Source organism: Podarcis tiliguerta (assembly GCF_965153285.1).
Source record: "Podarcis tiliguerta genome assembly, chromosome: 12".
Classification (NCBI taxonomy): Eukaryota; Metazoa; Chordata; class Lepidosauria; order Squamata; family Lacertidae; genus Podarcis; species Podarcis tiliguerta.
In genome coordinates this window covers 32,572,685-32,583,930 of record NC_139545.1, presented here as the reverse complement: position 1 = coordinate 32,583,930, position 11,246 = coordinate 32,572,685, and the positions used below count along the sequence as shown (strand labels likewise).

Here is an 11,246-nt window from a genome sequence, read left to right as displayed (position 1 = left end):
TCCTAATGTCAAAAGCGCTTTGCTCTTGGAAAGCTAGCAATGCAGGTTTTCTAACCTCCCCAACATGCTAATTTTCTATATGCAGGTAGGGTTTTTGTTTTGTTGTTGTTGTTGACTAAGAAGCACTCAGACATGATACAGTCCTAAAGGGCTGATCACCTGCTTTTTCTGACCACAGCAATGGGTTCACTTAGTGATATGAATGGAATTGTTTCAGAGTACAGTGGATTTATGCTATTTTTTTTATCAGCCCCATCATCTCATGTTGAGGTTTAACTGGAAGATCATCTTGTGAATGAGTCCCTCAATATGTTTCAGGGTGTTGCATTACTTCTCATTCTGAAAGCCAAATTCTGGGATTACCAGATGATGATGAATTCTGCTGGATCTGTTTGTAAGTTCATCCTCCATTTGGCTTTCATGTAAATTTACCATATTTTTCGCTCTATGAGACGCACCAGACCATAAGACGCACCCAGTTTTTGGAGGAGGAAAACAAGAAAAAAATATTCTGAATCCCAGCAGCCAGAACAGCAAGAGGGATCGCTGCGCAGCGAAAGCAGTGATCCCTCTTGCTGTTCTGGCTTCTGGGATAGCTGCGCAGCCTGCATTCGCTCCATAAGACGCACACACATTTCCCCTTACTTTTTAGGAGGGGAAAAGTGAGTCTTATAGAGCAAAAAATACGGTAATTACAGGAAAGACAAATCCACCCAAAGTCATTTTAGAAATTCATTGCAATCTTCATTCTTCTGACTTTGCTTTCCTGGATTTTTATAAAGAGACCGTGTGCCTGATGCTATTCATAGGCCCAGTAAATTCTGTTACAATGGCACAGTTGTTGAGCAATTTTCAAGAATTCAGTGGTGCCTGACTTCAAGAAGATGTTTCTGAACTACCGGAAAAAGAATTTCATTCATTTAGTAAACAATCTGTTCAGCAAGATAATTTTTTTGTCTAGTTCTTTAAAAGCACAAGATGATCACAGTACATTAGAGGTGCCATCATTTGACTAAAATCAGGCAACAACAACAACTACAATTGTTTTTATTATTTATATGCTACCCATCTGACTGGGCTGTCCCAGCCACTCTGGGCAGCTCCCAACAAAATGTTAAAAACACAATAAAACATCAGTCATTAAAAACTTCCTTGAACAGGCCTACCTGCAGATGTCTTCTAAAAGTCAAAAAGTTGTTTATCTGTTTGATATCTGGTGTAAAAGGACTGATACAAAAAGCATTTCCCTCCCCCCCACCCCCCAGCAAGGTTTTGCATCTGGTCCTTGCTGAATATTCTATTATAAATATTAAATATTACATTTGTAGCCCACATTTCCTTCAGGAGATCTAGGTGGCATACATGGGTCTTCTTCCTCCTTGTCCCATTTTATCCTCACAACAGCTCTGAGAAGTAGGTTAGGTGATGTACTGGCCCGTGGTCACCCAATGAGCATCAGGGCTGAGGGGAGATTTGAATCCTGGTATCCCAGAACTTACCTTGACATTCTAACCAAGGCAAGGCGTTTGGCGGACAGGCGGATAAGCGCCACACTAGGAAGGACTTTCCGTATCCCCTTCTGTGGGGAGGGAAGAGGAACGACAGCAGAAGGGGTGCCTCTGCTCACCGGCTCCCTCTCCTCCTTCCCAATGCGTATACCTGGCGTATAAGACAACCCCCGACATTTGGGGTGATTTTCCAGGGATAAAAAGTCATCTTGTATGCTGGAACATATGGTAACTATTAATCCCAGCCACCCACAGAAAATGACAGGCCCTCCCAGCTCTCACCTGGGAGCTTTCCTTTCCCAGCCTCTCACACTGGCGGATCTTCAGTTTCCTGCGTCTCACAAGGCTGCTTCCACCATCTATCTGAACTTTCATGAGGGTCCACACCTTGGCCCCCAATAGCATCCCAGAAGAGGGGACACCTCTACCCCCTGAGGTAAGTCCCATGGGCATTGGCCCATCACTGCCTGTGGCACACCTGTCCATATATGAGGATCTCTCTGAGGCAGATAAGGATCCCTGTCCCAATCTGGAGCAGTTTGCTGTACACACAAGCAGACCAATCTAGAGCAAAGTTATCCACAATGGAACATGGTTTTAAAGGCCACTTCATGAAGAAAAATGAGGTGCCTTTCTGGACGCATCCTTTATTAATGGAAAAGGCAGCATAGCCTATCACCTGAAGGATTGGAAAAGACAAAGTGTGCTCAAAATATTTTTGCGTTGATTGAAAGTTCACAGTGCTATTTTAAAATCGCTGCACTTTCTTGGGCAAGTGTCTCCCACTCTGAAAAATTCAAAAGGCACTTGCAGCCATCAAAGGGTAGCAGTTTTGTGTCATTAATCAAAACAGAAGCCATCATCCACTGAATAGGTGCCTATCACAAAACTATCTAAAGGCACAGAAGCCCGGCAAGGGATGGGGAGACAATGTGGTCTTGGGGGGGCAGCAACACTTATACCCTATCCTCAAAAACTATGTTTAATTTCATTGCTTTGTTCCAATATGTGGGAATTATTTTTTCTTTGAACTCAAATTATTAATAACAAAGAAAGAAACCAAAGTTTATCAGCACTTGTCTAGGCAGAAATAAGGCCAACTTCAGTGGGGTTCTCTCCCAGCTAGGGGTGTGGGAGAGATTTTATTCAGTTCGCATTTAAAGTTGAATTGATCAAATTTGCGCTTTCTGAAACAAAATGAGAACCAAAGCAGAACCTTTCGAAATTTGCAGTTATCCATAATTTGCGATGAAGTTATCCAAGCAATGTTTGGGGAGAAAAATGCATATATTAGGGGAAAATGTGCTTAAAAATGAATACATTTGTGAAAACAACACGCAGAAATTAATTATATTATGAGAAATTGCTTGCAAAAAGAGTATGTGAGTCAAAACAGGCACATGAAACTGCTGAAGAATTTTCATGAGATTTTCATGACGTTTTGGGGGAGGGGTTGCAAACTGCTTCAGAAATGTGGAGAACCGAATTTAAAATGGGAAAAACCGAGAGAGCTGAAATTGACAAATTCTCCCATCCTTCCTGCCAGCAAAGTGCTTATAGGTTTGCAACCTAAATCAGTCTTGTTTTCAATGCAACGGCTATAGACTGCCACCTGTTGTCTTGCAAAGGAAGTGTTGGAATACATGGGATCTGTCTTTTTGGCACCATCAGCTATTACATGACTTGAAGCAAAGTACGCTTTGGGGGTGGGGCAGAGTGCTCAGAGGGCCACCCTCCTCTCTGTTGTCACAACTACCCATTCTTAAACTTCTTTAGACCACTTAAAGTTGCGATACTGCAATTTACTCTAGGGTGCTGCTAGTTCCACTGAACCCTGTGGGATTGCATGGCAAGCTTCCTCAGTCACATTTTTCTCTCAGCAATACAATTTAGGTAATACCACATCCTAGTTTTCAGCAACAACAAACATGCAAAAGATAAATTCAGCTATAGGTGCCACACTCTCCCTGATCTTTATGAAAATGTTTACCAAATGCAGACTGGGCATTCGAATCTTTGAAAACTTTTCCGTGGCTGTCCTAATGTAGCAGGTTAAAATGTTCCATTTAAAAAAAAATAAAATCCTTCTCTTGTCCAAGGGGTGGCAGCCTTAACACACATGTTGGATTAGAGAGCAGGATTCTTTAATTCACGGACATGCTGAGGTATGCACAAGTTATTCTATTTATTTATTGTAGATGTCCTCAAGTAAACGTTAGTTGTAATTATGTATTTTGGCAGCATCCTAGACATTCTTATACGTTTTGAAAAATTTTAGAGAGAGGCATGTCTTCCAGCAAGCATATGTAACCTCTGGCTTGGCTCTACCGGGTTTAGCTGAAATAAAACTTGCAAATATTTGAATGGGGGGGGGATTCAGAAGAGTCACAGTTGTATTGAATAATAACACATAGATCAAAACACATAAGTAATATATTTAAAACAAGAACAATGCACCCAATAGCCCCCAAGAAAATATGTACAGTGGTACCTTGGGTTACATACGCTTCAGGTTACATACGCTTCAGGTTACAGACTCCACTAACCCAGAAATATTACCTCGGGTTAAGAACTTTGCTTCAGGATGAGAACAGAAATCGTGCAGCGGAGGCGCAGTTGCAGCAGGAGGCCCCATTAGCTAAAGTGGTGCTTCAGGTTAAGTACAGTTTCAGGTTAAGAACAGACCTCCAGAACAATATAGGTACTTAACCTGAGGTACCACTGTAATTCTTGCTTACAAACTTTGTAGCTAGCCAGTCCAAAGCTTCTTGCAGCTCACCAGGGCACTTCAGAGCTACTTCTGTGTAGATAGGGTTTATCTCAAAGCTGCTGGGAAAACAGCAGCAGCAGCAGGCAAACATATAAGTTGCAGCTTGAAGGATATAATCTTGCAATATGCAAATAAAACTAAAACTACTGTATAAACACTGCCTTGAGGCATATGCTGCAGACATGGCATCTTCTTTGTGGTCATAAATTATTACTCATGTTAAGCTTTTGGAGAAATCCTTGACAGTTTTGGATGTATGCACACTCTTAAGATTATATTTGGGGGGTGGGCATAACAGACGGACAACAAACATGGATTCGATGAGCATTTATACTTGCTTAAGAGACTAGAAGGCTAGAAGGACAGGCACCCACCCACCCCTTGTCCATGGTCTGATGATCTGACTGTCCTTTCCATTTTGAATGCATGGCTTGTAATCATCATACCTATTCAGACATATGGACTGCATGCTGTATATTAATCTATATGTCTACATTAAGCTTCCCTTTCTTTCTGTTATATTTTAAAATAAACATTTTTTAAAAACCCCCAAATAAAATAGTACTGTAGAGAGAGAAAACGATTCCACAGCCACTTGCTAGTTAAATATGCCAATACATTCAATTTAGTTTTCTTTTACAAGGCGATAACCACTGACTCCTCCAGGCCCTGTGCTCTTTTCTTCATACTGTAGTCTTCACTGAGGGACTCCTGACCCCTTGTCAGGAATAAACTTAACCAGGCTGCTTTCAGATTGGCACCTGACATTTACCTCTCACCCCCTTTCAGTGCTTTGCTGATGATGCAATTGGAATGTACCGTCAACATCAAGGAGGGCATTTCCCCCTTTAAAAATCTGGAACATGCTGCAGTACGGGAGTTTCCTTGGCACTGACTTTTGACGTCTTTTTGGCATCAGGTGTAGATGTTTTCATTCTCCTATAAATTTCAGGGAACACACTGATTGTATCTGCAGCTATTTTAACTAGGAGTTTGGTGATCATCGTGTGTTTTGCAAGGGAGACGGTATTTTAGTGTTCTATCCATGATGAGATGATCATGTGCTATTTTTAGTTTGCCAGTATTGATTTTAATTCTGTATTTTAATTTTTGAATTGTGCTGTATGAATTTTTCTACTGCGTGAGTCACTTGTGATACCTTAAAAAAAAAGGGATGGTAATAATCCATCGACACCAATGGGCATTCCTGATGTGCTGATTTGGCTCTGATTTTGACCCTTCTCCTTGTCCTACCCACTCCCAGATTGCTGTTGAACAAATGGCTTTTGTGATGGTGCCAGGAAACACCCCTGTCATTTTTGCTACTTGCCTTTCCCACTGTTCTTCCCGACCATAGTAAATAAAAAATCAAAAAATGAGAACACCTAGTAAAATGACCCATGTGTGCTGTGCTGTGAGTCAACAGGTGTGGTACTGAAGATACCCCAGATATATGGCTCCTCCAAATGACCTGTTAGTTTAGCATTCATCCTGATATGCTTGCACAAAAATTACACAGAGGTTAGGTGGATTGTGAGTGAACTGACCAGACCAGTTACATCATGCTGGGTTTTTTAAGGATGTTTTAGCTATGGTCAGTATATTTTAAAATGTACTGCAGCATTGGTGCTGTTTCATTGGTCTGAAAACCACTTTGGAACTACGGTTGGGGTAAAAAGTTGTATATAAATTTCACAACTATGCGTTGCCCAGAAGCAACTGTAATTTGTTTGTGGCAGAAGCAGGCTTTCAATGCACTTGGTTGGGCAGATAGGAAGATGCTTCTTCATACATGATTTAACTTACAGAATTCAGGAACCACAAGAGAGCAGTGATGGCCACTAAATAGCTTTCTTAAAATACTTGGGGGAAATGAAAGGCCTGCTGAATAGGTGGAATGTCAGTGTGTTGTAGTGATTAGAGAGTCAGACTAGGCCCTGCAAGACCAGGATTCAAATCCCCACTCCACTATGGAATTCAGTGTGTCTCTGTCCAATCTACCTCATAGGATTATTATGGGGATTAAACGAGGATGGGGAGAGAACCGTGTCTGCCACCTTGAACTCTTTGGAGAAAAAGGTGGCAAATAAAGGCAATAAGTAAGTAAGCAAGTAAATGGTAACTGAATGAAATCTCTGTGTTCAGGGACAATTCAGTTGATGCATGGCAAGGGAAAGCTGTTGCCTCAAAGCCGAGCTTGTAGCTTTCCCAAAGGTGCTTGGTTCCTTGTTGTTTAAAAAAGAAACACAGTTCTGAAGAACCTGGACCTCTTTTACATGATAGACCTCAGTTTAGTAGTAGAGCATGCAAAATAACTCCATGCAAACCCTGGCCTCTCCCAACAGGGTTGGAAGTCTCCATGCCTTGCCCCAAAAGTGGAATGTTCAAGGTGCCCTGTAATAATTGGTGTTGGTGCAGCCTAATTATGATGTTTCAAAAGTTGGGTGAATTAGTGACTGTGTTTGAAGGCAAAACACAGCACACCTTCCACATTAGTAATACATTGAGGCTTTAACCCAGTAAGACAGACAAGGTCAAAAGGGTGTGATGTGGGCCAAGAGTTTTCGTACAACATATCTGCCTCCTCAGAAGAAACTAATGAAAACCAATTGAACCTAACTGGAGAAGCAGTGACTTCAGGTGCCCCCATTAGAGAGCTGCCATGCCAGTTATTTCCAAACTGGATCAGATGTGAGTGATTTCATCAGAAAATGCTTTTCAAACGGTTCACAAAAAGGCTTGCAAGAGCCTGTCCACTTCAACTAGACCAGCAAGCATTCTCATTGTATGGTTTATATCACTTGTTGAAGACACACCTCTTTACCCTGGCCCTTGACATTTACAATTAATGTGATTCTGTTGGCAGTACATTCTTTGGTTTGTTTTACATTGTTTTGTTGTATGTCAATGTTTAATTTTGCAACCTTCCCTGGGACATTATGGGGAAGGGTGGATTAAAAGTCTCTTACAGTATATAAGTAAAATAATGTCATCACTAGGGATGTGGAAGAAATTAAAATCAGTTCGCATTTAAAGGCAAACTTGCCTAAATTGCACTTTCCAAACCAACATGGGGATTAACATGCAACAGTTCTTTCAAATTTGCACTTCTCTGAATTTTGCAATGCAGTTCTCCAACCAAGTAATGTGTGCAAAAAATGCATTGTATTAAGGAAAATTGCTTTGTAGAAATGTGTATACAAAATAGCTCTGCCTGATTCCACCAGTTCAATGGCAGCTGGGAAGAAATTGCCCTGCCTGTTCTCATTTCCAGTCTTGCATGGCAGGAACTCTATGCCTGAACACATATGTGGAGCCACTTCTTTTTCTCTTTTTTTCAAGCCCCAGCTCAAAATCATTTCTTTAAAGCCTCTATCTTGGGACCCCTGCTAGACTGGCGTTCTGTTATGGCTGCATTCTGCAACATGTTCTTGCCACAAAAATTGTGAATGAGTGGTGGATTTTTTATGCTTTATGTGTTATTCAGTAGTGTTTCTTCCCTGATGTTAACATTATTGCTGTCTGGGCAAACTATTGTGCAACAGAAATAAACCAGAGCATTTGTGGTATTCAAATTTAGAAGAAAGCCACAGGATTAACACTGACTGGAAATGAAGCAATGCGGCTACCCTCCTGGAGCTGTTGTAAGGACAAGTATTACTGAAAGCAGGATCACATATGACCACTCTGAGAGCATCAAGAGCACAAAGCATCATGAACGGACAATAAAAAGGATATCTGGAGGTACATTCATTTTACACAGCCTGGTCTCATTTTTGTTTAATCAGAGGAGAAAGCAGTCAGGCTTCCTCCTGAATAATAATGCATTGTTTTACAGCCTTAGCCCTCTTCACCCGCAACTGAAACAAAGTCTAAGACTGCAATCTTACACACCAGGGAAATACCCCTCACCCCAGCATTTTTTCCTCCTTTCTAACATATCACCCATTTTATTAGTTATTACGAAAATAAAGGGCAAAAATAGACATAGTGCTGTGTTGAACAAAAAATTGTAAACTTCTGTGACCAGCTCCCTGGTTTGTCCTCCCTGATGAAGACACAAATCATCCCCTACCAAAGGGTATAACAATAATAACCACATTTTGCTGATGCATGCATATATAATTCTACCCCTTCCCCTTTAAGGTGTTGCTTGCCTATTGAAACCTGCAATCTAAAAAAGCTACATGCAGACCAGAACTGCCAGCTTCAGATCTCACCTATATGGCTTGTCCAAAGTATCCACATTCAATGAGAGTATAGTGCTCAGCAGAACTATAGTCTAGATATGCCATGCCTGAGTTGTTCATCAGCACATCAAGGCAACCAGTTTTCAGCTTTCTCCAGCAATCATAAATCAGCCATTCCTTTGTTTTAGCAAATACTAAGAGAACAAAAATTCCCATGGTTCTTTGTTTGTGTTGTTAAAAGAATTCAAAGGTCACATCAATAAATAAACATTACATTCACAATTCTTACACTGTAAACATTTTTACATGGGATTCGTTAAGGCAGATGAAGCAAAAACAATGGACAAAGGAAGTTCTCATGTCACCAGAGTATTTTTGAGAGATATGAATTCTAGCTAAAAACAGCCTCCACAACGTCTAGGGAATTATTCCCCTGGGAACCTTTCAGCAAATACGGGAAATAAATTCAAATAATGTGTTGTGCTAATGTTTACATTTGTTAGTAGAGCATCGTCAAGGATTAAAGGACGGCTGCTATTCAGCAACCAAATGCAATGAAACCAGCAAGGCTTTTGCAAGTCTGTCCTATCTCATTAACCTTTTAGTTATTTGTGTGCCAATAAGCAAATAGAGATGATACAGTCAACTCTGTGCACTTAAATGTCAAAATGACTCCTGAGTAAGCAGTCAGAGGATTGAGACTGAGATCAAGTGAGAGCTCCTCTTATTGATCAGTAATTGGCAAAGGAGCATGAAAGAGAGAGTAGAAATGAATGGACATATTTTTCTAGTGGAGGGTTGTAGAAAGTGAACCTCTGCTTCTTAATTTGTTCATAAATGATCTAGAGTTAAGGGTTAGCAGTGAGGTAGCAAAGTTTGCTGATGATACCAAATTGTTTAGGATGGTTCAAACAAACGGAGACTGTGAGGAGCTCCAAAAGGATCTCTCCAAACTGATTTCATGTATATGCTAATAGTGTCTGAACTGATGGCAAGTGACCACGCAAGAGGCTTTTAAGGCACAGTGCATAGCTCAACAAAGATGTCAACCCAGTGGGCAGCAGCCGTGAAGAAGGCAAATCCCAAGTTAAGGATAATTAGCCAAGAGATGGAAGATAAAACTGCCAGTACCATAACGCCATTATGCAAAGGTATGGGGAGGTATCCTGTGTACAGGCTGTAGTCAGCTCACCTCAAAAAAGACATTGCAGCAGAGCTGGGAAAAGTTCGGAAAACAGCCAAGTGTCTGGAGCAGCTCCCTATGACAACAGGATTACAACATTTGGGGCTTTTTAGTTTAGAAAAAAGGCAAGAAGAGACATATTTGAGCTGCATCGATTATGCATGGTGTGGAGCAAACGAATACAAGGAAGATATGCGGGCAGGTGGCAATTTCTGTTCCTAACCCTGAAACAAAATAGAATAAAAAAATACCAAGTTGTCAGTATGTCCAGTGGTTCAGGAAAAGTAATTAAGCACACAGGATTGTCATTGATGCTTTCAACAGGTGAATGGGGCTAAAACTGAGGCGGACCTTCAAAAGATGATGCAGCAATGACTATGGCAGAGAACTAAAGAAAAATGACATGTAGGGCAGGGTCACTAAAAGGAAATACTGTAACCACGCCAGAGTTCAATTAAAGTCGCGGCACTGCCTCGAAAACACTCGGGGATTTGCAACCCTAAGTAAGATGTGCTGACGGACAGCGGCCAACTTGGGTGACTTTTAATGTAAGTCCAGTTCCTGGAGGGTGGGCCGGGCTGCCAAGGGCTGGTTAGTCAACGTAGCTCTCGTTGCCTCCGGCACTACCTGTCCCGGAGGGGTGGTGGCAAGCGGGAAAGGGCTATCCTGCCCTGCCCATGGGCTTCCCACCTCTGCCAGGGCCTGCCCCACACAGTGACGGTGCCCGAAGAGACTTTGATCCCCACCCACGGGAGCGGCGTCCCCTTCCTTTTGCCAAGCCAGCAGAGCAGGTTAGGCAGGTGGAGGAGGAGGAAGCGGCTGCTGCCCCCACGTCCAATGCGAACACCCGAGTCGGGCGGGCGGGCTGAGGGAAAGAAGTTCGCTTCTTTCGCCAAGTTTCGCTTTCCCCCTCTCCCCGCCGCCCTTGCGCGCCTCGTTAGCGTGAGAAAGAGAGAGGCGCGAGGGCTCGCCCGCTCCCCTCCATGGCTGCGGCAGAGGAGGGGCCAGGCGCCGGGGCGCCGCCGCGAGGGGCGGTAGCGGACCAGCCGCCGCCGCCGCATCAGCAGCGCGAGGGGGGCGCGGATGGCCGTTGGGGGCAACGGCAGCAGCTGCAGCCGCCGCTTCAGGAACCGGACGGGAAAGCGGGCGCTCCCCTGGCTGCTGAGGTGAAGCGGCGGCGCCCGGACGAGGAGGAAGGGGAGGGGGCCGCGCTTCTGCCGCCGCCGCCGCTGCTCTTGAGCGAAGCGGAGGAAGAGGACGCCGACGACCCGCCTGCCTCCGCGGGGCTCTCCTCCCTAGGCTTCTCTCCCCTGCGCTGGTGGCGGCGGCAGAAGCTGCGGCTCTTCCTCTCACCTCCGCCGTCCCCGCTGGGGACCCAGCGCAGCTGCCCGTGCGCCGCCGCCCGCTCCTTCGCGCACTGTTGTCATGGAGGAGCCAAGATGGCGGCCCTGGCCTACACCATGGGCAAGCGCGAGATCAACCACTACTTCAGCGTGAGGAGCGCCAAGGCGCTGGCGCTGGGCGCCGTCCTGCTGCTCGCCGCCTGCCACGCCGCCTCGCGCCGGTACCGAGGTGAGGAAGGGGCGGCGGGGAGG

The 11,246-nt window shown here is 43.8% G+C and overlaps 1 protein-coding gene and 1 long non-coding RNA gene across 5 annotated transcripts in view; one reads left to right on the top strand and one right to left on the bottom strand.

The window, feature by feature from the left end:
* Positions 1–695: 695 nt before the first annotated feature.
* Positions 696–11,075, bottom strand: LOC310660646. 3 transcript variants are annotated; one of them, XR_014503567.1, is made up of 3 exons: positions 11,005–11,075; positions 9,661–9,727; positions 696–895 (listed from the first exon to the last, which is right to left on the bottom strand). It is a non-coding gene; the product is annotated as an uncharacterized lncRNA (long non-coding RNA). The 3 variants fall into 3 exon arrangements; XR_014503568.1 differs by having other exon boundaries at positions 8,499–9,727; positions 11,005–11,045; XR_014503569.1 differs by lacking the exon at positions 696–895 and adding an exon at positions 4,823–4,938 and having other exon boundaries at positions 5,943–9,727; positions 11,005–11,045.
* Positions 9,743–11,246, top strand: part of CASD1 (CAS1 domain containing 1) — a 32,111-nt gene continuing 30,607 nt past the window's right edge. The window contains exon 1 of one of the 2 annotated variants that reach the window (XM_083405373.1): positions 9,743–11,223. In XM_083405373.1, the coding sequence (XP_083261499.1) occupies positions 10,635–11,223 (589 nt within the window). In that variant the 5' untranslated portion in view covers positions 9,743–10,634. The remainder of the gene's footprint in view (positions 11,224–11,246) is intronic. The other variant, XM_083405375.1, reaches the window with a different exon arrangement.